Genomic DNA, 24,389 nt, shown 5'->3' on the forward strand with positions numbered 1-24,389 from the left:
CTCATGGTTGAAACCAGAAATATGGGAATGTTTAGCATAGCTGGTAAGATAGTGCTTTGGCTTTGACTTTTAGAGTCTTTTCTGCAGAGAAAGGAGGGAGGTCATGATTGATCCACATTGATTTCTTTTTTTTTTTTTCTGCTTTTTCGAGACAGGGTTTCTCTGTGGTTTTTTGGAGCCTGTCCTGAAACTAGCTCTTGTAGACCAGGCTGGTCTCGAACTCACAGAAATCCGCCTGCCTCTGCCTCCCGAGAGCTGGGATTAAAGGCGTGCGCCACCACCGCCCGGCCACATTGATTTCTTATAGGTTGTTTTCCACCAATTGAGGATGTCCCTTGCAAATTAGTATGTTAAATTCTTTCATGGTGCTCATACCTACTCATGCAAGATTCATCCATTTATATACTTGTTAAAATCTATTCATGTGAGTGCCAGGTTGTAATCTCGATTGTTATAGTCTGACTCAAAGCATACGCTCTACTTTTGTACTCCCAATTCCTTTTCACAGGAGTCAGCATTTTAAAATTAGGATTTTAGATCAGAAAGCTCATTTGTTTTCTAATCCTCGAAAAGTGTCTAACTGTGATTTCTTCATTGAAGTACAAGTACAAAAAGAAATGAAACTACACTGAGCCAAATCATTTTTTCCAAGACAGGGTTTCTTTGTGTTGCCTTGGCTGTTCTGAAACTCACTCTGTAGACCAGACTGGCCTCAAACTCACAAGATCCTCCTCCTGCCTCTGCCTCCCCGAGTGCAGGGATTAAACGCATGCCCTACCACAGCTTGGCAAGCAAAATCTTATTTAAGATTTTTGTAAGTATGATTTTAGCCCATGTAAAAATGATAGGGTTTCCCTTTCACTGCTGGGGAATCAAGAGTGGGGCCTTGTACATTCTAGGCAAGGGCCCAATCGCTAAGCTGCTTCCCTAGCCCAGGCCTTAAAAAAAGAGCAAGAGGTATTTGATTAATGTCTTGTCTGTTCACCTTTGTGTTTTTGTTTTTGTTTTTTGTAGATATTCAGGATGTAGCTGTCTACAAGAATGAGTTGTTCTGTTTACACTTTAATGGGAAAATCTCCCATCTTTCCCTATTGTCTGTTGAGCGCTGTGTGGAACGCCTGTTAAGGAGAGGCCTGTGGGACCTGGCTGCTCGCACGTGCTGTCTCTTCCAGAATTCTATCGTTACCAGCAGAGTGAGTTAGAGCTTACCTGTCATTGTTAATTATGGGTTGGTCAAACCATCCTAGCTTTCAGGATTGTTATAAAGTTGCTTATCTTTATTAACTGTTCTGTATGACTTAAACATGTAGAGTTAAAGTCTTCAAAGAAAGCTTGGCAGTTATATCTGTGAAGGGTAATAAAGATGGTGAATTTTTGGTTTTAAGAAAATATCAGAGCTGGGTGTGGTGGTGCATGCCAGCACGTGGGAGACAGAGGCAGGTGGATCTATGTGAGTTTGAGACCAGCCTGATCTACAAAGTGAGTTCAAGGACAGCAAGGACTAGCAGGGTCTCTAATCCTGTTTTGAAAAAACAAAAAGCAAGCAAAAAGATTAATTTACAAATATATTTTAATTTCAGAGCTTGATTTAAAGAGGATGATTGTGCATATGGTAACTCTTAATATATAATGTGTACTGATTAAGTCTTGCTAGCTTACTAAACCTCAAAACACCTTATTCTTGTGTGAGCACTGTGGCTGTTTAGATAAAGATGTGGCTGTAAACAGTAAGCTGTTCTCTTGAGATTTTTTTTATCCTTTTATTAGGCAAGAAAAACATTGACCGCCGATAAATTAGAGCATTTGAAATCGCAGCTGGATCTTATAACCGGCAGTGAACTAATTTCTCACCTGGATGAACTGATCTTAAAACTTGAGCCTTTGGATTCAGCTTGCAGCAGTAGAAGAAGCTCCATTTCATCACATGTGAGTGCTTTTCTTTTTAGCTTACTTGTTTAGTGTGTGTGTTGGGGAAGGGGACATGCACATGCCAGCAAACACAAATGGAGGTCTGAGGCCAGGTGTCAGGAATCAGCTCTTTCCTTCCCCCATCCGAGTCCTGAGGATTGAATCAGGTCATTATACATGGCATCAGGTGCCTTTACCCACTAAGCCATTCTGCCAGTCCAGTAACTCCTTGATGAGTTTTTGGATCTTTGAGGGAAATGAGCAAGTCCAAGGATCTGTTTTGCTTTCCATGGAGTAATTTTTTGGGGAAAGTGTCATGGAGATGTCAGCTTTTTTTGTTACTTTTCAGACTCCCTGAGCTGAACACTTTGTAAGAAGGGAAAGCTTATTTTGGTGTGTGGTTTGAGAAAGTTTAGTACATGGTTAGCTGGTATTGTCCGTTAGGCCTTTGGCAAGAAGAACATGGTAGAAGAAAGCTGCTCACCTAAATGATATCCGGGAGCTGAGAGAAACGAGGAGGGAATGGCCCCAGTATCACATTTAAGAGCATACCTCCAGTAACCTAACTTTCCACTGAGCCCTACCTCTGAAGGTTTACCACCTCCCAGTGGCACCATAGAATCCAAAATATAGCAGGGGAGCTTTCTCCCATGATGGGCAGCTAAGGAAAGTCAAGTGTGTTTTGAAGCTGCATTTGTTTATGTCACTGTTTACTGCCTGCCGTTCCCAAATGCCCTTCACATAGCTTCCTGTCTAGGTGTGGTGGCTTTCAGTCTGGGATTTCAGATGTTTTATGTCACCTGAGGTCTCAGTGCTACTCAGGACTGTCTCATTTCAACTCCCTTCCTCACTGCCTGCTTTCCAAAGCCAAGCTGAGAATTTGGTGGAAGACATGGTGTCACTTGCTCATCTGAGCCCATGCTAGGTGCCCGCACTCTCCACTAGTGTGTGTGCTGATAACTGTAGTTGACTGCTGACCTTTGGCCCAGTGTTGGTCTTATTCTGAAAAAGACGTGCTGTCTTACACAGAAGAACTTTGATTTTGAGGGGAATTCTTTTCATTTTTAGGAAAGTTTTAGCATCTTGGACTCTGGTATTTATCGGATCATCAGTAGTAGAAGAGGCAGTCAGTCCGAAGAAGACTCTTGCTCCCTTCACAGTCAGACCTTCTCAGAAGATGAAAGACTTCGAGAATTCGCCTCACCCCAGGAAGAAGAACAGCCAGAGCAGGACTGTGGAGCAAACAGAAATGACGGTGATGAGCGCATCTCTTGTTGGTCACTGATGAGGGACAGTGCTCTCTGTGAATTGACAGGATAGTCTTATGCAGAGAGTTTCTGTCAGTTATGAGTAAATTTTAAGGTATTAGAGACTAGCCACCTAGAGATCTCTGGTCACTCGGAGATAGTGATGTGTAGGTTGTTTTTAACCTCTTGTTTGGACTAACATTTGTAAAGTGTCTAATTTGGTTCATGTATCAAAATGCTGGACAGGTTAAGACTGATCATTAGCCAAAATAATGAATACTTTTTTTTTTAAACCATAACTAACCACATTATTTTCCACCAGGAATGAAAGATAGCTCCAGTTTTGGGAGCCATTGCCTTCCCTTTTCAATGTTCCAGCATTCCTGTGACTGAATTCTTGAGAAGAGATTAGTAGAAACTCTAAACTACCTTTGTGACTTGTGGGGATACAGGGTTAGTAGTTGATAAAGGTACCCGGCTCAGTGTTTCATGTGGACCATCCATGCATCCCAGAAACCTGTGTTCTGTGCTCATTTGTATCTGGGTCAGTTATGATTTTGGTACTGAATCCTTCATTTCCTTTGGTTTATTCATTGCTGAACTTGTTTAGCTTTGTATAAAAAACTTTCATGTGATTAGATGTTTATTTCTCCCTGATTCTGTTCATTAGACAATGTTTCCCATGGCCCAGTGACGTCTGAGACAGACAAGAGTGAAGCTTTTCTGCCCTTCAGCATTCCACTGCCATTTCGGTCCCCGTCTCCGCTGGTGTCTCTTCAGGCTGTTAAAGAAAGGTAAATGAACCAGCCTTGTCATTTTGCTTCAGTTGTCACATGACATACTGAGAAGGAGAAGGCATTTTAAATGTTAAATAGAAGGTCTCACGCTATTTCTCTAATAATCAGTTAATGTGAACTGTGTTCCCTTTAACCTTGGGTGAACTGAGTGTTCCTCTTCATTTGTGTAGCTGAGTAGTTTAGTCGTAGATGAGCCCCTACAGACGTGGCACAGCTAAGTATGTTAGCCTCTTCCCTGGTGTACGCCATAGTGTGTCCACGTGGAGGTGGAGGACAACTTCATCTCATCAGTTCTTTCCTTCTCCGTGTGGAGTCTAGGGATCTGACTCATCTTGTCAGGCTTGGTGGCAAGTGCCTTTACCTGCTCAGCCCCTCTCTGGCCCATTTAGTCTTTTCTGTGTGTGTGAAGATTTATCTATTTGTATTGATGTGTGTGGACTTGTGTGAGTTCATTTACACCATGCTGCCTGTGGAGGCTAACCCATGTCAGATCTCCTGGAACTGGAGTCACAAGCGGTTGTGACCTTTATATGGGTACTGGGGACTGAACCAAGGTTCTCTAAAAGAGTAGCAAACACCCTATACCAGCTGAGGTGTCTGTCTGGCCTATTAGTTATTTCTTGATCCTTTCTCACTTAATGGGTTAATCTGGAGGATTTCCCCCGTTCTTGAGACATGTTCTTACTATGTAGCTCTAGCTGGCATGGAACTCCATATGTAGATCAGCCTGGCCTCAAACTCACGGAGATCTACCTGCCTCTGCCTCCTGAGTGCTGGGGTTAAAAGCACACCACCACACCTAGGAGAACTGGAGATTTTATGAACATTAATTACTGTGTGTATGTCTGTGAGAGGATGTCAGATCCCCTGTAACTGAAGTTAGACAGTTGTAAGCTGCCATATGGGTGACTGGAATTGAACCTGCATCCTCTTGAAAAGCAGCCAATGTTCTTAACCGCTGATCCATCTCTCCAGCCCTTGAGAATTGGAGATTTAAATTTTTTTTTTTTTTAGATTTTATGTATGAGTGCTCCTCATATATACCTGCATGCTAGAAGGGAACATCAGACATCAGATCCTATTATACATGGTTGTGAGTCACCATCTGGTTGCTAGGAATTGAACTCAGGACCTCTGAAAGAGCACCCAGTGCTCTTAACCACTGAGCCATCTTTCCAGCCCCAGAACTGGAGATTTTTGAGAATTCTTTTTAGTCTGTGTATGAAACCAATCTTGGCACTGATAATGAGAGAGAAGATGTATCTTCTGCCCAGCTACTTGCCTGTGTCTTTTTGGGTGCACATTCTTCCTGTAGAAGGGTCTGTTCCTTATTCTCTGACCAGGAAGTGACTAATGATCACATGCTTAACTGAGTTGAAAGAGACATTACATTGAAGAGAAAACTGCCCTGGAAACCTACCCTTTAGCATTGATTCACTGGCCTCAGGACAGTTTTACAAACACAGTGAGTCATCTTACTATAAGTTTATATGAGCCTCATGTGAAATGGGGTTGCTCAGAGAAATTGTTTTAAGCAACCTGTCTTGTTGTTCAACTCAAGCTGGCTATGTAGTACTAATGGAAACAGGAACGTCAGGAACCAGATTTTTCACTCTTGATAGTGTTGATACATTTTCATGTTAGGTTTTTGATATTTGACTTCCAGTGTTTCTTGCTTTGTGCGTAAAACAACTGAGAAGATTGGCACCCTTCATGCAAGCCCGGAGCTGAAAGAGACATTTGAATCCAAGGATGTTGACCAAGCACACAAAGAGGAAGTGAATGTAGTTACCTGCCATCTAGAGGAAGACGCTGAGTAAGCCTTATGTCAGAGTCTGAAATGCTAGACCACTGCCATTGTGAATGTGTTAGACTGTACTGTGAGAGACCCTTTATGTATGACGCTCACTGAAGATTGTTGTGTAGCTCAGAAACTGTAAATTCTAGTTTACGAGGAATTAACTCTGTTGAGACAGGGTTTTAGTTTCGTATCTCATTCACCTTTCTCCCTCTCTGTCGTCTTGTCACCTTCCTGGAATGTCAGAGGAGTGTTAGATTAAGAGGAGGTGGCTGAGATCCAGGTCCTGTCCTAGCTCTTCTGAATAGCTTAAACTCTAAGTCATTAATGCTGCCTGGCCTGTCAGCTCTAGGACGTGCTATCCCGTAGTGAATAGAAACGGAATGTTTGGTAAAGATAACAGGAGTAAAAGACTCTAAGGCAGTGTAACATGTGGCACACTCGCCATTTAGTTAGCAGTGGATAAGGAGTCTTGGTCTAAGAAAGCTTTGGTTGCCCCTAATGCTTGTGAATAGGGTTATTTCTTTTTTATGCTTTTCTAGGGAGAAAGAAATTAGTCAACTTCCTGAAGAAGACAGGCTTCAAGAACTCAGAGCAGGGACAGCGGAAGCAATGTGAGTGTGGAGGATTTACCATGAGTGGGGTTGGCCTTGGGCAGTATCAGTAGTCGTCTTGACTGTCTAGGTCAGAGGTATTTGCCATGGATGTTCAGGAGTCAGTAACGTACTCGAGTGGCGATGATGTCTGTCTCATTGGACTTCTGGGATAATTGTCATTTAAAGAACTCAAAAGCAACATTTATTCTAGAAGAGTATGCTTTATCAGTTAGATTTGTTCTGAAATAATCTAATTTTTAAAAACAAATGAGACAATGTTCACATTCATCTGTTTTGCATAGGACCAAGTTACTGGACCCTCTGGTTTTATTTGAACCCAAGTCACTAAGAACAGTTTTACAGAAGTGGCTTTCACAATTAGAGAAAACGTTTGCCTTGAGTGGCTCTGCTGACATTTCCAGTAGCAGCAGTCTGCCTGTGAAATTGAGCCCGGATGTTCACCTCCTTAGTGAGTCAGAAGAGAGAGGATTAGATGAAGACAGTGAAGAAGAAAAGAGGAATTCTTTGGGCGTTGAAGAAACTGGTGGTCATACAGCCTGTGAATCTGTAAGCAGCCTCAGTGAGCCCTTGGGCGACATTTTTCGAGTATATTCTTCATATACCATATCAAACAGTCTTCAGAAAGACCTGGCAGAATTGACAACACTGTGTTTGGAACTAGGTGTGCTGACCTCTGTAGTGGACAGCACAGGGGGACATGTGGACTGTGCTTTACAGCAGCTCTCTCCTGAGGTCCTGGCTTGCTGTTTCCTGAAGAAGTATTTTTTTCTCCTGGACTTGAAGAGAGCAAGGGAGAGTATCAAGCTAAGTTACACCAACAGCCCTTGTGTTTGGGACACTTTTGTTGAAGGACTGAAAGGTAATAGTCAGATGTCATTACCACTTGTAGAGGTGTTTTATAATGTGGAGGCCTGACAAAGATTTGAGTAGAAAACTTACCTCTGCTGACCAGCACGCCCTTTTGTTTTCTATCTATTCCCCCCTCCCTCCCTCCCCCCCCCCCCTCTCTCTCTCCCTCTTTCTTTCTTTCGACAAAGTTTCTTTGTGTAACACCCTGGAACATGCTTTGTAGATCAGGCTGGCTTGAACTCTCAGAGATCTGCCTGCCTTTGTCTCCTGAGTTCTGGGATTAAAGGTAAGTGCTCCCACTGCCCAACTATTGACTCCTTTAAAAAAGTATGTATTTGTTCCAGGATGGCCAGGGCTACACAGAAAAACCCTGTCTTGACAAAACAAAAAAACAACAAAAGGAACAAAAAAATCATTTGTATTTTTTTGTATGTATATGTGTCTCTTTGTCTGTATATATGCCGTATAATGCAGTGCTTGAAGAAGCCAGAAGAGAGCATCAGATCCCCTGAAGTAGGGGTTACAGGTGGTTGTGGGTGGATGGAAACAAAACCTATGTCTTCCTCAAGAGCAGCAAGTGCTTCTAACTGAGTCAGCTCTCCAGCCCCTCCAGTCTTTTTAAATTTTTTATTTGTATGTGTGAATGTATGTGTGTATGCATGCATATGCCTGCATATATATGTGAATGTATCATGGCACAATTTTAGAGATCATAAGACAATTTTGGAATCAGTTCTGTCCTTCCACCATGTGGGTCCCCAGAATTGAACTCAAGTATCATCAGACTTGGTGACAAGCATCTTTTTCCACTAAGCCATCTCAATGGCCCTGTGGTCTACCCATTTAAGCTTTAATAGTTCTTCAGACATTGACTTACTGTGTTACTCTGTTATAAAAAAAATTCTTTTGTTTTGTTTTTTGATACAGGATTTCTCTGTGTAGCCTTGGCTGTCCTGGAGTATGCTCTGTAGACAAGACTGGCCTAGAACTCTCAGAGATCTACCTGCCTCTGCCTCCCGAGTGCTGGGATTAAAGGCGTGCGCCACTACTGCTCCGGTTTGGATGACTGCACACTAGCTGCTGTCCACCCGTACAGATTTGTATTCATACCTGTTGCTCTTCTCTGCTGCATTACCCTATTTTTGAAGTTTTTTGTTTTTGGTTTTTTTTTTTTTGCCTTCAAAATTCTGCTTGAGTAACAGAAGCCACATTGACTGTAGCTTGTGTTGTGACATTAAACACAATTTTTCTTCGTTGCCCAGTCAGTTGCCACAGGTAGTGACATACTTGCCTGTTATCTCACTCGAAGGTCTTTTGGCTTCCTCGAAATCACATCTACAGTTACAGTTCTGCTCCAGGTCACATATAGCAGCTTCAAAGCACAGGTTGTGTTTATGTGACATAAGCAAGATACTTGTTTTCAAATAGAGTGTCGCACTCCTAACTTAAACTGCGTCTTTTCCCTTGTGTGGTCATCTTCAGCCTTGATCCCAGAAATTGGCAGGAAAGTCTCTGAGTGCTTGGTGACCACTATAGCAATCCTAGCTAGAACATGCAGTGTGCAGCCGAAGTCATGGGTACCAGCATGAAGCCGCTTTTGCTCTTTAAGTTCTTGTCTGACACAGTGAAATGGAAAGCAGCATGGGGCCAATTGCTCTCCTTTTACTAGAAGCTGAAAATTGACTTTAGACAGGTGCCACCTGTCTGATAATATTCCACTTATGGAGGGTGTGGTTTTGTTATTTTGTTTTGTCTTTAATGGTTTTGAGGATCAGAGAGATGTTTATGTGGGCAAAAGCACTTGCTGTACAAGGCTGGAACTGTGACTCCCATCTCCAGAACTCATATTAAGATGGAAAGAGAGAACACTCTCCACCATGTGTTCATATACATGCTGTGGCATGCATTCCCTCCCACACATGCAAACACATCACACACATGCTGATAATAAGTACTGGTATTTTCTAGGTTACCACAGACAGTAAAGGGTTTCATCATGACATTGTCATGTATGTGTCATCATATATTTTCTCCTTCATTTCCTACCTTCTTTTTCTTCCTTCCAGCTGATGCCTTTCCCCCTGTCTAGTTCTCTTCTGTTCTATTGCTCTCTCTGTATCAATATAAGAGAGAACATATGCCATTTGTCTTTTTGAGTCTGACTTGTTTTGCTTAACATATTTCCAATTGCATTCATTTCCCCACAGATGTCTTAATTGCATTTTCCTTTATGACTACATAAATTCTATCTTTATATGTACCATCTTTTTATTCATTCATCTGCTGATGGACATGCAGGCTTGTTCAGTTTCTTAGCTGTTGTGAACACTGCAGCTACGACATGGATAAGCTGGTATCTTGGTGTGTTGACTTGGGATCTTTGGGGTGAAATCCCAGCAGTGGTGCACCCGGGTCATACGACAGATCCAGTTCCAGCTCTGTGAGAAAACTCCTATAAATTGTTATAGCGACTGACAGTTTGCACTCCTGCCACAGTGAGTGAGCCCTTCTTTTCCCGCATCACAACAAGCTGACTGTTTTCTTGATGGAAGGCAGGTTCTGAAACTATTCTTGATTATGTGTCTTAGGACCACTGAAAACTACTGGGAAAAAAAATCTCATTTTACGTTAGAGTCCTACCCTTTCCCTCTTGCTCTCTTTCTTTCTCTCTTTCTCTTCATCCTTTCTTCCCTCCTTCCCTTTCTCCCCCTCCCTCCCTCCTTCCCTCCTTCTCTCCCTTTCTTTCCTTTCTTTCTTGACAGTGTCTCTCCAGAGTCCTGGCTGTCCTGGAGCTCACTACATAGACCAGGCTGGCCTCAAACTCATGAGATCTGCCTGCCTCTGCCTTCTGAGTACTAGGCTCAAAGGTGTGCCTTTTTTCTTTTTAACCCTAAAGAGATTTGTAACAAGATTGTCACTCACTTCATCTAGTAAGTTTACCTGTAAATGATTTCTGGCTGCTCCTCAAAGTCAGTTCTTCCTACTTAGGGTAAATATTTCCTTGAATATTGTTTTTTACTTTGTTTTGGTTTCATTTTTAAAGATGAACTATTTTTAAATCAACTTTACTGAATATATTTCTAAGAGATGATATGGGAATACTAATTCTGTAAAGCCTGAGCAGTTTGGCATTGATAATAGAGATATCTGGCTTGTGATACACACACACACACACACATACACATACACACACATACCACAAACACACACACAGATACATACATACACATATGTATATATATGGTACACAGCCTATAAACTTATTTTTCAAGCATAGTAGAGACTATTTGTTCTCTGAAAATTTCAGAACATGAGTCTGAAGAGGAGAAGCTAAGTGCTAGTGCTTGCTGCTCTTGTAGAGGACTTGAGTTTGATTCCTAGCATCCTCATCAGATGGATTAGAACTCCAGCTCCAGGGGATCCAATGCTCTCTTCTGATCTCTAGGTACCCCAGCACACACATATACAAAATATAAATTCTAGTGAGTTTTATTTCCCAATTTAACTTTATGGTTTTAAAAAGTTGAGAGTTTATCCTGTCAGGTTCTGTTTTTGTCTCCTGCAATGCTTAACAAATAATTGGGTTGACACTAGTGGGTGACAGTCGGGTGTGGTGAAGACGGTTAAATGAATGTGTGCAAGAATAGTTGCAGCAAAGAGGTTTTTTCTTTCTTTACAGAAATGGCAAGTTCTAATCCTGCATACACGGAGATGGAAGACAGAGACCTGCCCACAGCATTACAGTTCCTGGATGGCTTGGTCCCTTCAGATAGCCCCTTGTTGATCGCGTTTGCCACCCGGTGGGTAGTCCTGTACATTGTTTGTGGGACCCTAAACATTTGCAATGTTTTTATGGATTAGTATCTAAAGTTTGGCGCATTTGCATATTGTACAGCTTCTTTTTTTTTTTTCTCGAGACAGGGTTTCTCTGTGCAACAGCCCTAGCTGTTCTTGAGCTAGCTGTTGTAGACCTTGAACTCACAGAGATCCACCTGCCTCTGCTTCCCAAGTGCTGAGATTAAAGACATGTGCCACCACTGCCTGGCTTTTTGTGCAGCTTCTTATTAGAATATTTATTTTTATTTCTAATGAGTCCATAGTATAACCAAATCATATGGCATTGAAGTTGGAGACTGATGTGCTGTTTTCACATACAGATTGTATGATAGGTTTGGGGAGTCTGCCCTTCGAGCCTTCATCAAGTTTTACCCATCCATCTCGCCTTCAGACATCGCACAGCTTTGCCGTCATCATCCAGCTCAGTTTTTGGCCTATCTCGACAGTCTGGTGAAGTCAAGGCCTGAAGATCAGTGGTGAGAAGGCGTGTGTAGTCTCTGTTCTAGGTGGAACGTTGTTTCTGTTGTATGAGCTGTGAGGAGGGTGAGGCACCTACTGTGGAAGATGAGGATTTGGGCATTTTTATACCCTCAGCACACACTTCCCCTCCTCTCTGAGAGAGTCTCAGATTCTCGGCATAACTTTCAGTCCTTCATGCTGCAGAGATGCTGGCTAGGCAGTTAGGAGCACCTGCTGCTCTTGCAGGTGACCCAGGTTCCATTCCCAGCATTCATGTGACAGCTCACAACAGTCTGTAACTCTAGTTATGGAGATCTGAGTGGCCTCATATGGTGCGCATAGGTGCAGGCAACACACACACATAAAATAAAAATAAATAATCTTCAAAAAGAAAACAAATTCTTGATTCAACAGGATTTCATGCAAAGCAAACAAGATTTTTATTCCCCTGCCAGCGAGTGCTTTTCATTACAGTAGCCTGGCTTTCAGGAGCGGATTGCGGTTCCTGCTTCTTTTCTTTCAGGCTGGGCCATCATTTGCCCTCTCCATGGCAGTCAGCTCCCGTTGAGTTACACGACTGGAGAGTCTTCCTCTCCCTGTGTTTGCCACCGGGCCACCCCTCTCCTTCCCCACTGTCTCCTTCTCCCTCCCCTTTCCCTGCCTCCCTCTAGCTTTTCCTAATCGCCTTACACCTAGGTTACTCATTTAGTAGACTGGTACTCTCAGTAGCCTTTCTAGCCCTTTGTGCCAGAGGAAATTCCAAGTTGTCCTTTATTGTTTTCTTTACATCCACCTCCTTTGTTTTCTCTCATGAAAATTAATAGTTTTTCACCCCATCTTGCCCTCAGGCCATCCTTCCTTGAGTTCCTTCTACAACCAGAGTCTTTAAGACTTGACTGGCTGCTTTTGGCAGTGTCCCATGATGCTCCACCAAGCACAAGTACAGTAGATGATGAAGGACATCCCAGGTAAGCAGTACTCCTCTGTGAACCTCCCTCAAAGTGGAACTTAATTTTCCCCTGTAGTGTTTGGGCTCCCTTCAGGAACAGCAGTAGAAAAACTGAACCAGGTACTGGGAGCCTCAAGATTGTGTATCCATGTACATCCTAGAGGTTCTGAACAGCGTGAGGTTATGGCCCTTTAAGAATCTCACAATTCCTTTCAGAAAAATGCACATTCATGTAAAAATTTGCACATAACACCAAAGAATTAAACTGGTCTCCCTGCAGCTCTTTTGGAGACCCACAGTGAACCCTGGATTGCCCGGTTTTAAAGAAAACAGTGTGTGTGTGTGTGTGTGTGTGTGTGTGTGAGTGTGTGTGTGCGTGTGCATGCATATATGTTTTCTTTCAAAAGACATATTAATTAATTTGTGAATTTACCCGGAGGATTTGAAAAAAATAGAATCTGCAAATAAAATGACCAGTACATGACTCAGAAGCAGTCTTGTATTCTCCCCAAGGGAAGCCTTTTGAAAGCACTGCCTCTTGCCAAATGCCTAATTTATTCGACTTACTCCTAAAAAAAAACCCTAGGAAGATAGCAGTGGCTGTGGGTGGTGGAATCAAGGATTAGGATTAAATTGGATTAAATCAGAATTAGAACTAAACTCAGTACCTGCATGCTAGGCAGACATTCTAGCATTGATACAGCCCCAGGCCCCATTTCTGTTTGTTATTTCATTTTGAGATGAACAAGAGATAATAATATAGTTATGTTTACATTTTTAAGGAGTAAAATAGAAATATTTGGAAACTGTAATAGTGGTAATGCCTCAACTGCAGTCTTTCCTATTAGATGACTATAAAGTACTTTCTAGAATTTATTTCCTGTCTAATTTCCTGCATTTTTTCATTTCATAGGCCCCATTCACACTTGCTTTCCTGGGGTTATAGTCAGTTGATCCTACTTCTGATTAAACTTCCTGCAGACTTTACAACCAAAGAGAAAATGACTGACATCTGTAGGTGCTATGGGTAAGTGAGGATGTTTACAGATTGGGATGCAGAAATACCTCTAGTCAGGGTCCTACACTGCTATGCTCTATTTTATGCAAGGATTAAATTTGGTGCTTAAATGTAACTTTTTTAATACTAAAATTTTTACTTTCTGTGTGTGGCCGTTTTGCCTGAATGAATGTCTGTGCACCACAGAGTCCAGAAGAGGGCATCAGGACTTCCTGGGACTGGAGTTACAGACAGGTCCTCCGCAAGAGCAGCCAGTGAGCTTAACTCCAGAGCTGTTTTTCTAGCCCATGATTTAAGGGATAGTATTTAGGTGCTTGTACTCCCTCTGCTCAGTTGCTGAGTCAGTTCCCCCAGCTGATATTTATTAAGTCCACACCAGTTACAACAGATAAAAGACTTCCCAGAAGGGAGAGATCAGGATAGGTTTCCCGGTGAAGGGCTCAGGAGGAAGGGGCTTGGCAGTCAGCCCTGAAGGCTGTGGAGTGGGATGAGTCTGCTGAGGGAAACAGGATGGGGTGAAAAACTGACAGTGCTCATGGGAGGGTTACTCACTGGCGGGTGCCCTCTGCTTCTGCTCCGTTAGAGGGAGTGCATGCAGTGACAGCTCTGTGACACTTACTTACTCATTGACTGGGCGGGTGGCAGCTGGTGAGATCATGAGATACTCTTTGGAACTTAAACAATAAATAGCCATTTGTTTTATTTTTAATTTAATTTTGGGGGGTGGCAAGTGCATGCTATGTCACCTGTGTGGTAGTCAGAGAACAGCCTTCTAGTATTGGTTCTCTTGTGCCATATGAGTTCAAGGGATAGAACTCGGGCTGTCAAGGTAGGCAGCATGTCCGCTAACCTGCTGACCCACCTCTCTGGCCATCTGGAGATTATTTCTAGTGCTGTCCATGAGAAAGGAAAGCCTGCAGGAAGAGGTTCTGTGAATTATTGCAGGATGGAGGGTTGGTGATTAGGAAGCACCAAGGAGAAAGTCCATGGACTGGGATTTGGAGACACATTCTGTTTTTGTATTCGATGGTAAAACCTGAAAAATAGGGCTAGCGATATGGTTCAGGGGTTAAGAGCACTGGCTACTCTTCCAGAAGGTCTAGGTTTGATTTTTCAGCACAACCATCTGTAGCTCCAACTCCAGTGGATCTGATATCTTCTTCTAGCCTCCCCAGGCACCAGACACGCATATGGAGCATGCAGGCAAAGAAGCCTTATACATAATGAAAATAAAATTAAAAAACAAAACTACTTACAAAGTACACAAAGCTTTGTTTCTTACTCATACTAGATCCAGGCTGTCTAGAAGTTTGTGTGATGATGGGAATCTTCTACTGCACTGCCCTCTAGCCACATGTGATCACCAATCTTTAATTACAACGCTGACTTTAGAGACTGGAGAGATGGTTCGGTGATTAAGAACACTTGCTGCTCATGCAAAAGATTTAGTTTCAATTCCCAGCTACGTGGAGGGTCGTAACTGAAGTAATTTTAGACCTAGGGGATCTGATGCCTTCTTCTGACCTTTGGGGACACCAGAGTCGCACATTATGCACAAACATGTATCTGGACAAACATTTATACACATAATATACAAATAAATTTTGGGTTGTGTGGTGGTGGTGCACATCTTTAATCCCAGCACTTGGGAGGCAGACACAGAGACAGGCGGATCTTTGTGAGTTTGAGGCCAGCTTGGCCTACAAAGTGAGTTCTAGGGCACCCAGAGCTATACAGAAAAACCCTATCTCGAAAAAAATCAAACAAATACAAAGCAGTAAATACATACATACATACATACATAAGTCTTGGGATTGGGAAGATGGCTCAGGGGTTAAGAGTACTTTCTAGAGAGCCCAGGTTCAATTCCCAGCACTCACGTGACAGTTCACAACTGTCTCTAACTCCAGTTCCAGGGGATCCAGTACCTACTTTTGGACTCCTTGGGCAACAGGTACATGTGATACTCAGACATACATTTAAACAAAATACCCATACACATAAAAAATTTTAAAGTTTTTAAAAATAGATAAATCTGAAATAAAGACTTCAGAGCCAGAGGGTGGTGGTGCACGCCTTTAATCCCAGCACTCGGGAGGCAGAGGCAGGCGGATCTCTGAGTTTGAGGCCACCCTGGCCTACAGAGCGAGTTCCAAGATAGCCTGAACTATATAGGGAAACCCTGTCTCTAGAAACAAACAAACAAACAAGATTATCGTAACAACAAATTAACTCTGAGTTTTACTTTTTATTTACTTTTACCTTAAGCTTTAAGGACCACATATGGCTAATATGAACAGGGGATTCATAGACATTCATGCACTTACTCCTTTTATCAACTTTGTTCCCTTTAAGTTTCTGGCCTGGATATCTTACACTGTGTCTGGAGCTGGAGAGGAGGAGGGAGGCCTTCACCACCATTGTGTATCTGAACGACATAAGTCTGATGGAAGGGGACAAAGGTATAGAAATCCCAACTGCTAACTCCTCATTGTGGTATTCTGGAAGTCTCTCCTCAGTGTTCAGCAAGCATATTTGAACATTTTAGTTGTTGTCCACACAGTTCGAGATAGCTGTTAAAATTGTGGGGACTTTGCCTAGTCTTTGGTATATTACAGCATCTTTTCTGTTTAACCACTGCTCTCTGTTTTAAGCACGCTACTCTGTGTTTTCATATGCTGTTGTAAAGGAGGTAACTCCTGGGATGGAGTCTCACAACTGGACCTCTGACTTTCATTCTTGCCCACTTTGAAGCTCTTTCTGTTTCAGCAGCCAGAATGAGTCTGAAAGAAGAAGAGGGCTGGAAGATGGCAAAGCAGGGAAGAACACACAGTGTTCTTTTTTTTTTTTTTTTAATTTTTTTTTTATTGCGAAAAGAAGAAAAAAAAACATAAACAAAAAAACAAGTTTCCACCTCCTCCCAGCCTCCCATTTCCCTTCCCCTCCTCCCACCCTTCTCCCCCTCCTCCCATCCTTCTCCCCCTCCTCCCACCCTTCTCCCCCTCCCCCCACTCCTCTCCCCCCCCCCTCCCTCTCCAGTCCACAGAGCAGTCCGGGATCCCTGCCCTGTGGTAAGTCCTAGGTCCTCCCCCCTCCGTCCATATCTAGGAAGGTGAACATCCAAACTGGCTAGGCTCCCACAAAGCCAGCACATTAAGTAGGATCAAAACCCCCTGCCATTGTCCTTGGTGTCTCATCAGCCCTCATTGTTCGCCATGTTCAGAGAGTCCGGTTTTATCCCATGCTTTTTCAGTCACAGTCCAGCTGGCCTTGGTGAGCTCCCCGTAGATCAGCTCCACTGTCTCAGTGGGTGGATGCACGCCTCGTGGTCCCGAATTCTTTGCTCATGTTCTCCCTCCTTCTGCTCCTCCTTGGGACCTTGGGAGCTCAGTCCAGTGCTCCTGTGTGGGTCTCTGTCTCTATCTCTATCCATCACCAGATGAAGATTCTATGATGATATGCAAGATATTCGTCAGTATTGCTCTAGGATAGGGTCATTTCAGGTTCCCAATCCTCAGCTGCCCAAGGAACTAACTGGGAACCTCATCTTGGGCACTAGGGAGCCCCTCTAGGGTCAAGTCTCTTGCCCACCCTAAACTGGCTCCCTTAACTAAGAATTGTGGTTCCGTGCTCCCCTATCCACCTTTCCTTTATCCCAATTCTCCTGTTTCCCAGGTCCCCCCTCCTTCCCTTCTACCTTTTCTCTCCCCATCTCCTTTACCCCCATCCCACCCCATCCCCAAGATCCCATTTTCTCCCCGGAAATTTGGTCTACTTCCCTTAGCCAAGAGGACAACTATATGTTTTTCCTTGGGTTCACCTTCTTACTTAGCTTCTTTAGGTTCACCTCTTGTAGACTCCGTGGTCCTTATTTATGGCTAGAAACCAATTATGAGTGAGTACATCCCATATTCATCTTTTTGGGTCTGGGACACCTCACTCAGGATAGTGTTTTCTATTTCCATCCATTTGCATGCAAAATTCGAGAAGTCATTGTTTTTTACCGCAGCGTAGTACTCTAGCGTGTATATATTCCATACTTTCTTCATCCATTCTTCCATTGAAGGGCATCTAGGTTGTTTCCAGGTTCTGGCTATTACAAATAATACTGCTATGAACATAGTTGAACAAGTGTTCTTGCAGGGGACCAGAGTTTGGTTCCCATCCCCCCATGCTGGGTGCATCACACTCGCCTATGATCCTAGTTCCAGGGACTTTAACACCCTTTCTGCCTCTATGGACACCTGCTCATGTGTTCTCACATATGTGTCTGTTTTCTTCCTTGTTGCATATCCAGAAAGTTTGAGGTTGATTTTAATTCTGTGAATTCAGAAGGTTTGTGCTGAAGTGAACAGACGCTGTTCTTGAATGTGTTTATTTTGCTGTGTTCTTATAGTTCTCACACTTCATGTATGGAGCTTGTGTGCTCTGTGTTTCTGTGTGTAGGGTGGATCCCCGAGACCTTGGAGGAATGGAAGCTTCTCTTACATCTACTACAGAACAGGAGCACAAGGCCAACTCCTCAGGAGCCACTAAATGGGAGCCTGAGTGATGGGCCTGCTCCCATCAATGTGGGGAATGTGGCACTCCTGTTAGCTAAGGCCTTGGGCCCAGATCAGGCCTGGTCACTGCTACAGGAATGTGGTCTGGCCCTTGAGTTGTCAGCAAAGTTTACCAGAACCTGTGACATCCTGAGGATTGCTGAGAGAAGGCAGAGGTAATGCCAGCCTGCCATACACTGTCTGTGGTGTCTGAGCATGTTACTTGAGACTTTCAACAGTAGGTAGATGGGAGTGCAGAGATCATGTAATCTCAAGCCCTCACTAGCTCATGAGGAGACTGAGACACATCTGCGGATTATGGTGTAAAAGAGGAGGCCAAAGTAAAATTTTCCTCCTCACCATGATCAGGGTGCTCTTCAGGTTAATGTGAGTGTCCCACTACCATGCACCTCAGTTCTGTAAGAATGGTATTGTAACTGGCCAGGCCTGGTAGCTTGGATCTGTGAGCTTGCTGCTTAGGTCAGTGCTGGAGACCCACAAGTTCAAAGACACACAGGGGATTTAGTAAAATCTGTCTCAAAGGTGGAAAGGGGCTGAGCATGTAGCTTAGTGGCAGGGATTTAGTTATTATGTATTAAGCCCTGCGCTCAATATCCAGCTTAAAACACAGGGCAGAACACACACGTGCACGTGCGCACACACACATATACAAGCACACACGCACAGTCATTTTAGTTTAGTTTTTCTTTTTCTGTTTGTTGTAAAATAGATGTTGTAGAAACAACAAAAACCAAGGCAAGTGTGAAGGCACACACTTGTAATCTCAGCTCTGGGGAGGTGGAGACAGAAGGATTAGCAGTTCAAGGCCAGCCTGGACTGTATGAAGAAGAAAAGGAAAAAGCAAACCCATGTGAAAATGCCATCTAGAGCATTTAGTCACTTAGAGTGTGCATGTTGCTGGGCAGCCAGTTTCCAGCATATTTTCCTCTGAATTGATGTGCAATAGCTATTAAACAGGCCTTCATTCCCAGAGCCCTGACAACCACCATTCGACTCTGTGTTGAGTCACAGTATAGGTTTAATGTCCCATAGCTAATATAGCTTGGAACACGAGCATTTCAGGTTTTGGAAGTTTTTAGATTTGAGAATATTTTGGAATTTTACATTAGAGTTGCTCAACTGGTTTACATTTCCCTAACAACTGGTGATGCTGATTGAACATTTATGCTTACTTTTATCCTTAGGGAGATAATTAAGTTCATTGCCCACTTTAGAATCAGGTTGCTAGTTTGACTGTGGAATTCTACTGTTTTCTAAATGTCTAGATGCCTCTTACCAGGTGGGGTCTGCATATATTTTCTCCTATTCCAGATCGCTTGTCCATTCCGTTGATCCCTTTCTTTTTCCCAACACTGGTCATTGACCCCGAGGCCTTGTCCATGCTTGGCCACGTTCCAGTTCCCTGAGTGATGACGTCCTCATCCACTCTGCTGGTTTCTGCCTGTGTCTTTTGACCACAGAGCTTGAATCCTCTTAAGTCTTTAGAGTTTTTGCTTTGCTATTAAGAATGAACTTGGACAACTGAATTTGCTGTTTTCTTTTTGTGGGATTTCAGAGCATTGATACAAGGCATGCTTGAGAAATGTGACCGGTTCCTCTGGTCACAGCAGGCCTAGTGGGAGATCTTCCAGGACATGGTATCATTTTGACCACATGGAATCCTGCTCCAGAACCTCCAGAGGGCCTTGTCGCAGAAGGAAAGGGGATACCTGAAATCATGCCAATACCAGAACCTGCCGTGCTGCTGCAGCTGCTGTTGCCACCATCTCCACCTTGGCATGTGGCACTTGTGCCTCTGTGACCTCAAAGTTCGTCAACCAGAGTTGGTCCTGGGACAAGTTGGTTATTCACTGGGACAAGCGTGGGAGTGCTCGCTGCCATGTGTTTTCAGGCTTACACAGTGATGTTCGCACTGTTCGTGCATCAGGGAATTGTGCTCTACTGTGGCAGCTCTGTTAGGGGCGGACACTTTGTTACACGAGGACAGATAATGTTATGAACTGGAGTTCAGTACTGTTTACACTGTCTGAGGACATCTAGAAATTACTGAGGTAGGACTAGAACAATGACCTTTTTTGTTGACAATATGTATTGAACGTTGAAGATTCAAACGAGTTTTAAATAAAATTGGCCATATCTGAGTTGAACTCAATTTAGAGTATTTTTCTAGTATTTAATATGTTTTCTATTCTAAATCTATACACATTGACTAATCATTGGAAATATATTTGTTGCAGAATTTCCTGTTGGCCTGGTGCCAGAGAGTTAGCAACTAACCCCAATCCATCCTTTGTGTTACAGATACCTTCTGTTGCCCTATGTGCATCTTGTTTCCCAAGGATACAAACCCTATGCAAAACTTGATTTGGAGGAACCCAGAAAGCCATGATATGATTTATCGAGAGTTTGCACTTGGCTGTATTTTTGGAAGCTTCAGTCGGGTTGTTTTGAGCATAAGAAAATCAACTGGCTAACTATGGGAAAAGTAGTAATGCCCTGGGCGAAGGGAAAGTACTTCAGTCCACTGAGGGTGGGGACCCTGCGGCCGCCACAGGCTAAGTTCATTCTAAGGGTGTCTCTCTCTGAGTCTTCATTACACGGACTTGTGAACCCACACCTGTGCTGTGACATCATGACTGTAATTTTTAAAGAGAGTTACTCAATAGCACCATGCACTTTTTCTTTCTTTTTTTTTGAAAAGAGGGTCTTTCTTTATAACCCTAGCTACCCTGGATTTTGCTAGACCAGATATATCAGGCTGGCCTCGACCTTAAGAGATCCTCTGCTTCTGCATTCTGAGCGTGAGTGTTATGTGCCATTGCCATCACCACACACACACACACACACACACCTAAAAATTATTATTATTATTATTATTATTATTATTATTATTTTTTGAGACAGGGTTTCTTTGTAGCTTTGGAGTCTGTCCTGGAACTAGCTCTTGTAGACCAGGCTGGTCTCGAACTCACAGAGATTCGCCTACCTCTGCCCCCCCCCCCCCGAGTGCTGGGATTAAAGGTGTGCGCCACCCAAGAGAAAGTCAAACACTAGTATAAATTATAACAAATGATTATATTATATAAGCCATATAAACAGATAGTCATTTATGAGGTAATAAATTCATTGGTAATAAATGATGAAGGTTTCGTTTGAACAGAACATGAACCTGAGACTTACTTCTGAGCAGTTTGCAGAAATGTGTTGGGTAAATCCAGTGTGGAATGGTGTTAGACACACTGAATAAGCAACCTCTTTCTTTTTCCCCATTAATATCAAACCAGCTGTCATACCCACCCACAACCTTGGGTATGATCTGGCAGGTGGACTGAAGTAACTGTCAGGAAAACAAGGCTCCACAGAATTGCTTAGAGTTTTGTGAAGCCTGGCAGTCCTTTCCTCTGGCAGCGCCCGGGTTTGGGTCTGCTGGCTTATGCTGATTGTGAGACTGTATTGAGTGATAGGAGCGAGCTCTCCTTCACTTTTCAGCCCCACAGCACATTTCAAGGCAAGCAGATGCCAAGAACCGGCATGGCTGCCATCCTGTCCTCATCTCCCCATCTAGGGCAAGTTACCACATCCTTATTTCCAACGAGGATGCCTGGCCCACATCACCTGAATTCATCTCCCAAGGCAAAGAGAAAAGAATCCTCTTCATCCAAACATCGACATTGGAACAGTCTGAGCACGAGGCAGTGTTTCCGCATCTGTCGTTTGCCGAAAAGTTCCAGACGCACTTGACCACTGTAGTGAGCCCCTGTCTAGAGAAGAAAGAAGAGAGGAAATGTGAGCTTAGAGCAGAGCAGTTCCCAACAGAGCATCCGGTTCCTGTGAGAAGGTTCAAACAGAGGTGAAGGAGAGGGGAGAGCTCTGTCTCAGAGTTTGGACACAAGGAATTGGGGGCCGAATAAATGAGTCTGGGAAGAGAGAGGTGGCAGGGTGGCTTGAGCAAGCTCAAACTGGCCTTGAGGGTGATGTGGTCATGGACTTGACTCCAGGAGACTGAAGTACTGGGGGCCAGGTCCATGGTCAGATTGCTGCTGCAGAATGAGGGCCCAAGTGAGGGTCTAGATTTTCATGCAGTGCAGGAAATGAAAACAAAAGGCCAGAGAAAGATGAGCTGATAAAGCAAGCCTTCCAGGTTTGATACATAGGAGGTACTTTACACCAGCACACTGCGGAGAAGGTGGCTCGGTGGATAGCACCTGTCTGAGAAGCAGGAGGACTGGAGTTTGGATTCCCAGAGCCCACATAAGAGCTGGGCATGTGTGGTAGCCACCTGTAACCCCAGTGCCCAGGGAGCAAGGAGAGAGCTAGCAGGAGCAGGCCAGCTGCAGCTTGAGAGAGAACCGACTCAGTAGACAGTGCAGAGTGACAGCAGAAGACACCCATGCTGGTTAGTCTCCGTCAACTCTACACAACCTGAGCCAATGAACAGTGTTCCTCTGTGGTCTCTGCTTCAGCGACTGCTCCAGGTTCCTGCCTTGGCCTCCGTTGGTGGCGGACTGTAACTGTAAGCCTAGTGTATCCTTTCCCCACTACTGGTCAAAGAGGTGATCAGCGCAACAGAGAAGCAAAGTAGGACATCCCCACCATCAACAGAGTCTCCTAGACCTGCACACACTCGCCAGCATGAGCATACTCATGTTGTTGCTAGGGTTACTGTTGCTATGATGAAACATGACCAAAAGCATGCTGGGGAGGAAAGGGTTTATTTGGCTTACACCTTCACATCATAGTCCAGCACTGAAGGAACTCAAACAGGGTGGGAACCTGGAGGCAGGAGCTGCTGCAGAGGTCATTGAGGGGTGCTGCTTACTGGCTTGTTCATCATGGCTTGTTCAGCCTGCTTCCTTATAGAACCCAGGATCATCAGTTCAGGGATGGCACCACCACGTTGGGACTGGCTTTCACCCACAAATCACTAATTAAGAAAATGCCCTACAGCCATATCTTTTTAATGTGTGTGCATTCAAGTTACACAACCTACAGCCAGATCTTTTGGAGGTGTTTTCTCAATTGAGATTCCCTCCTCTCTGATGACTCTAACTTGTGCCAAATTGATATCAAACCAGCCGGCACTACTAGTACACTCCCACACACCATACTCAGCTAAAAAATTTAAAGAGCCTGGTCTGGTGATAGATGTCTGTAATTCCAGAACTTGTGAGCCTGAGGCAGGAGGATCCCTTGAGTTCAGGACTGGCTTGAGTAACATTGTGAGACCCCATCTCAACAACCACCACCACTCAGCTTGTGACAAGTAGAACATGTGGACAGAGAAGTCTATTCCCTAGTTCGCAAAGGTGAGGTCATCTATCTTAACTGCAATATGGGGGAAACATCCAAAGTGTAAGCATCCAAAGAAGTGCTGAGGGAAGACCCCAGCCTCAGTCTATAAAAGAAGTGCTGAAGGAAGACTCCAGCCTCAGTCTGTAAAAGTAAAGAGCATTTAGTAATACCCGCATACGTGGGGTCGTTCTCCTGTACACAAAATGGTGATGACCCCAGAGGAGCATGCAAGTTCCTTATAAGTACAGCTAAGGGGCGTTTCAGGAGCAGTTAGGTCATTTCACATAGAATTGGGTAAGCAAACAGCTGTCACATTAGTATACTTTCAATTGGCTGAAACTGTCTTATCATTTTGGACATATGCACAAGATTGGGCAAGTTTGGATGTGACTCAGATGGGGGCTGCTGAATTTGTCCTTGAAGCATGGTGGCCTCTGTTTGTTCTCTCTCATCCCTGAGTGCAAGGGTATTGTGGACAAATTGCCTTTCTTAGAGAATGGAGACCTAAGCTCGTTGTGAGAGTGGGAGAGTTTAACCCTTCAAGAATTCCTATCTAAGGAGGAAAGTGCCCAGACTCCTCAGGAGTGTGTGAGGTTTGTCCAGCCATGTAGATGGAACAGCGGGCTGCGTTCCTGCCGCCCAGCTTCCGGCTGCCTGGCTAGCTTATGCCCCGAAATAACAGCACACAAATTGTATTCTTTTAAACACTGCCTGGCCCATTATATCTAGCCTCTTCTTGGCTAACTCTCACATCTTGCTTAATTCATTTCTAATAATCTCTGTAGCACCACAAGGTGGTGACTTACTGGGAAAGATTCAGCATATCTGACCTGGCGGAGGGCTCCATGGCTTCTGGATCACTTCCCTTCTTCCCAGCATTCTGTTCTGTCTACTCCACCCACCTAAGAGCTGGCCTATCAAATGGGCCAAGGCAGTTTCTTTATTAATCAATGAAATCAACACAAACAGAAGACCCTTCCACATCACAGCCAGAAAAGGTTTAGGACAGTGGCTTTCCCCCTGAACAGAGATGTCAAAGGCTACAGAAAAAGCTTG

The 24,389-nt window shown here is 43.8% G+C and overlaps 1 protein-coding gene across 4 annotated transcripts in view; it reads left to right on the forward strand.

Moving 5' to 3' along the window:
- Positions 1-20,177, forward strand: part of Hps5 (HPS5 biogenesis of lysosomal organelles complex 2 subunit 2) — a 42,914-nt gene extending 22,737 nt beyond the window's left edge. For 3 of the 4 annotated variants that reach the window (XM_041649406.1, XM_041649414.1, XM_041649420.1), the window contains exons 10-23: positions 1,015-1,193; positions 1,768-1,926; positions 2,977-3,163; positions 3,826-3,949; positions 5,619-5,768; positions 6,293-6,364; positions 6,649-7,226; positions 10,896-11,016; positions 11,374-11,529; positions 12,361-12,480; positions 13,375-13,488; positions 15,835-15,941; positions 17,926-18,196; positions 19,597-20,177. In XM_041649406.1, coding sequence (XP_041505340.1) covers positions 1,015-1,193; positions 1,768-1,926; positions 2,977-3,163; positions 3,826-3,949; positions 5,619-5,768; positions 6,293-6,364; positions 6,649-7,226; positions 10,896-11,016; positions 11,374-11,529; positions 12,361-12,480; positions 13,375-13,488; positions 15,835-15,941; positions 17,926-18,196; positions 19,597-19,657 — 2,399 coding nt within the window. In that variant the 3' untranslated portion in view covers positions 19,658-20,177. The remainder of the gene's footprint in view (positions 1-1,014; positions 1,194-1,767; positions 1,927-2,976; positions 3,164-3,825; positions 3,950-5,618; positions 5,769-6,292; positions 6,365-6,648; positions 7,227-10,895; positions 11,017-11,373; positions 11,530-12,360; positions 12,481-13,374; positions 13,489-15,834; positions 15,942-17,925; positions 18,197-19,596) is intronic. The other variant, XM_041649428.1, reaches the window with a different exon arrangement.
- The last annotated feature ends 4,212 nt before the right edge of the window (positions 20,178-24,389 follow it).

Source organism: Microtus oregoni, unplaced genomic scaffold (genome assembly GCF_018167655.1).
Source record: "Microtus oregoni isolate MIOR12 unplaced genomic scaffold, Mior012 000000F_ref0000247, whole genome shotgun sequence".
NCBI classification, from domain to species: Eukaryota; Metazoa; Chordata; class Mammalia; order Rodentia; family Cricetidae; genus Microtus; species Microtus oregoni.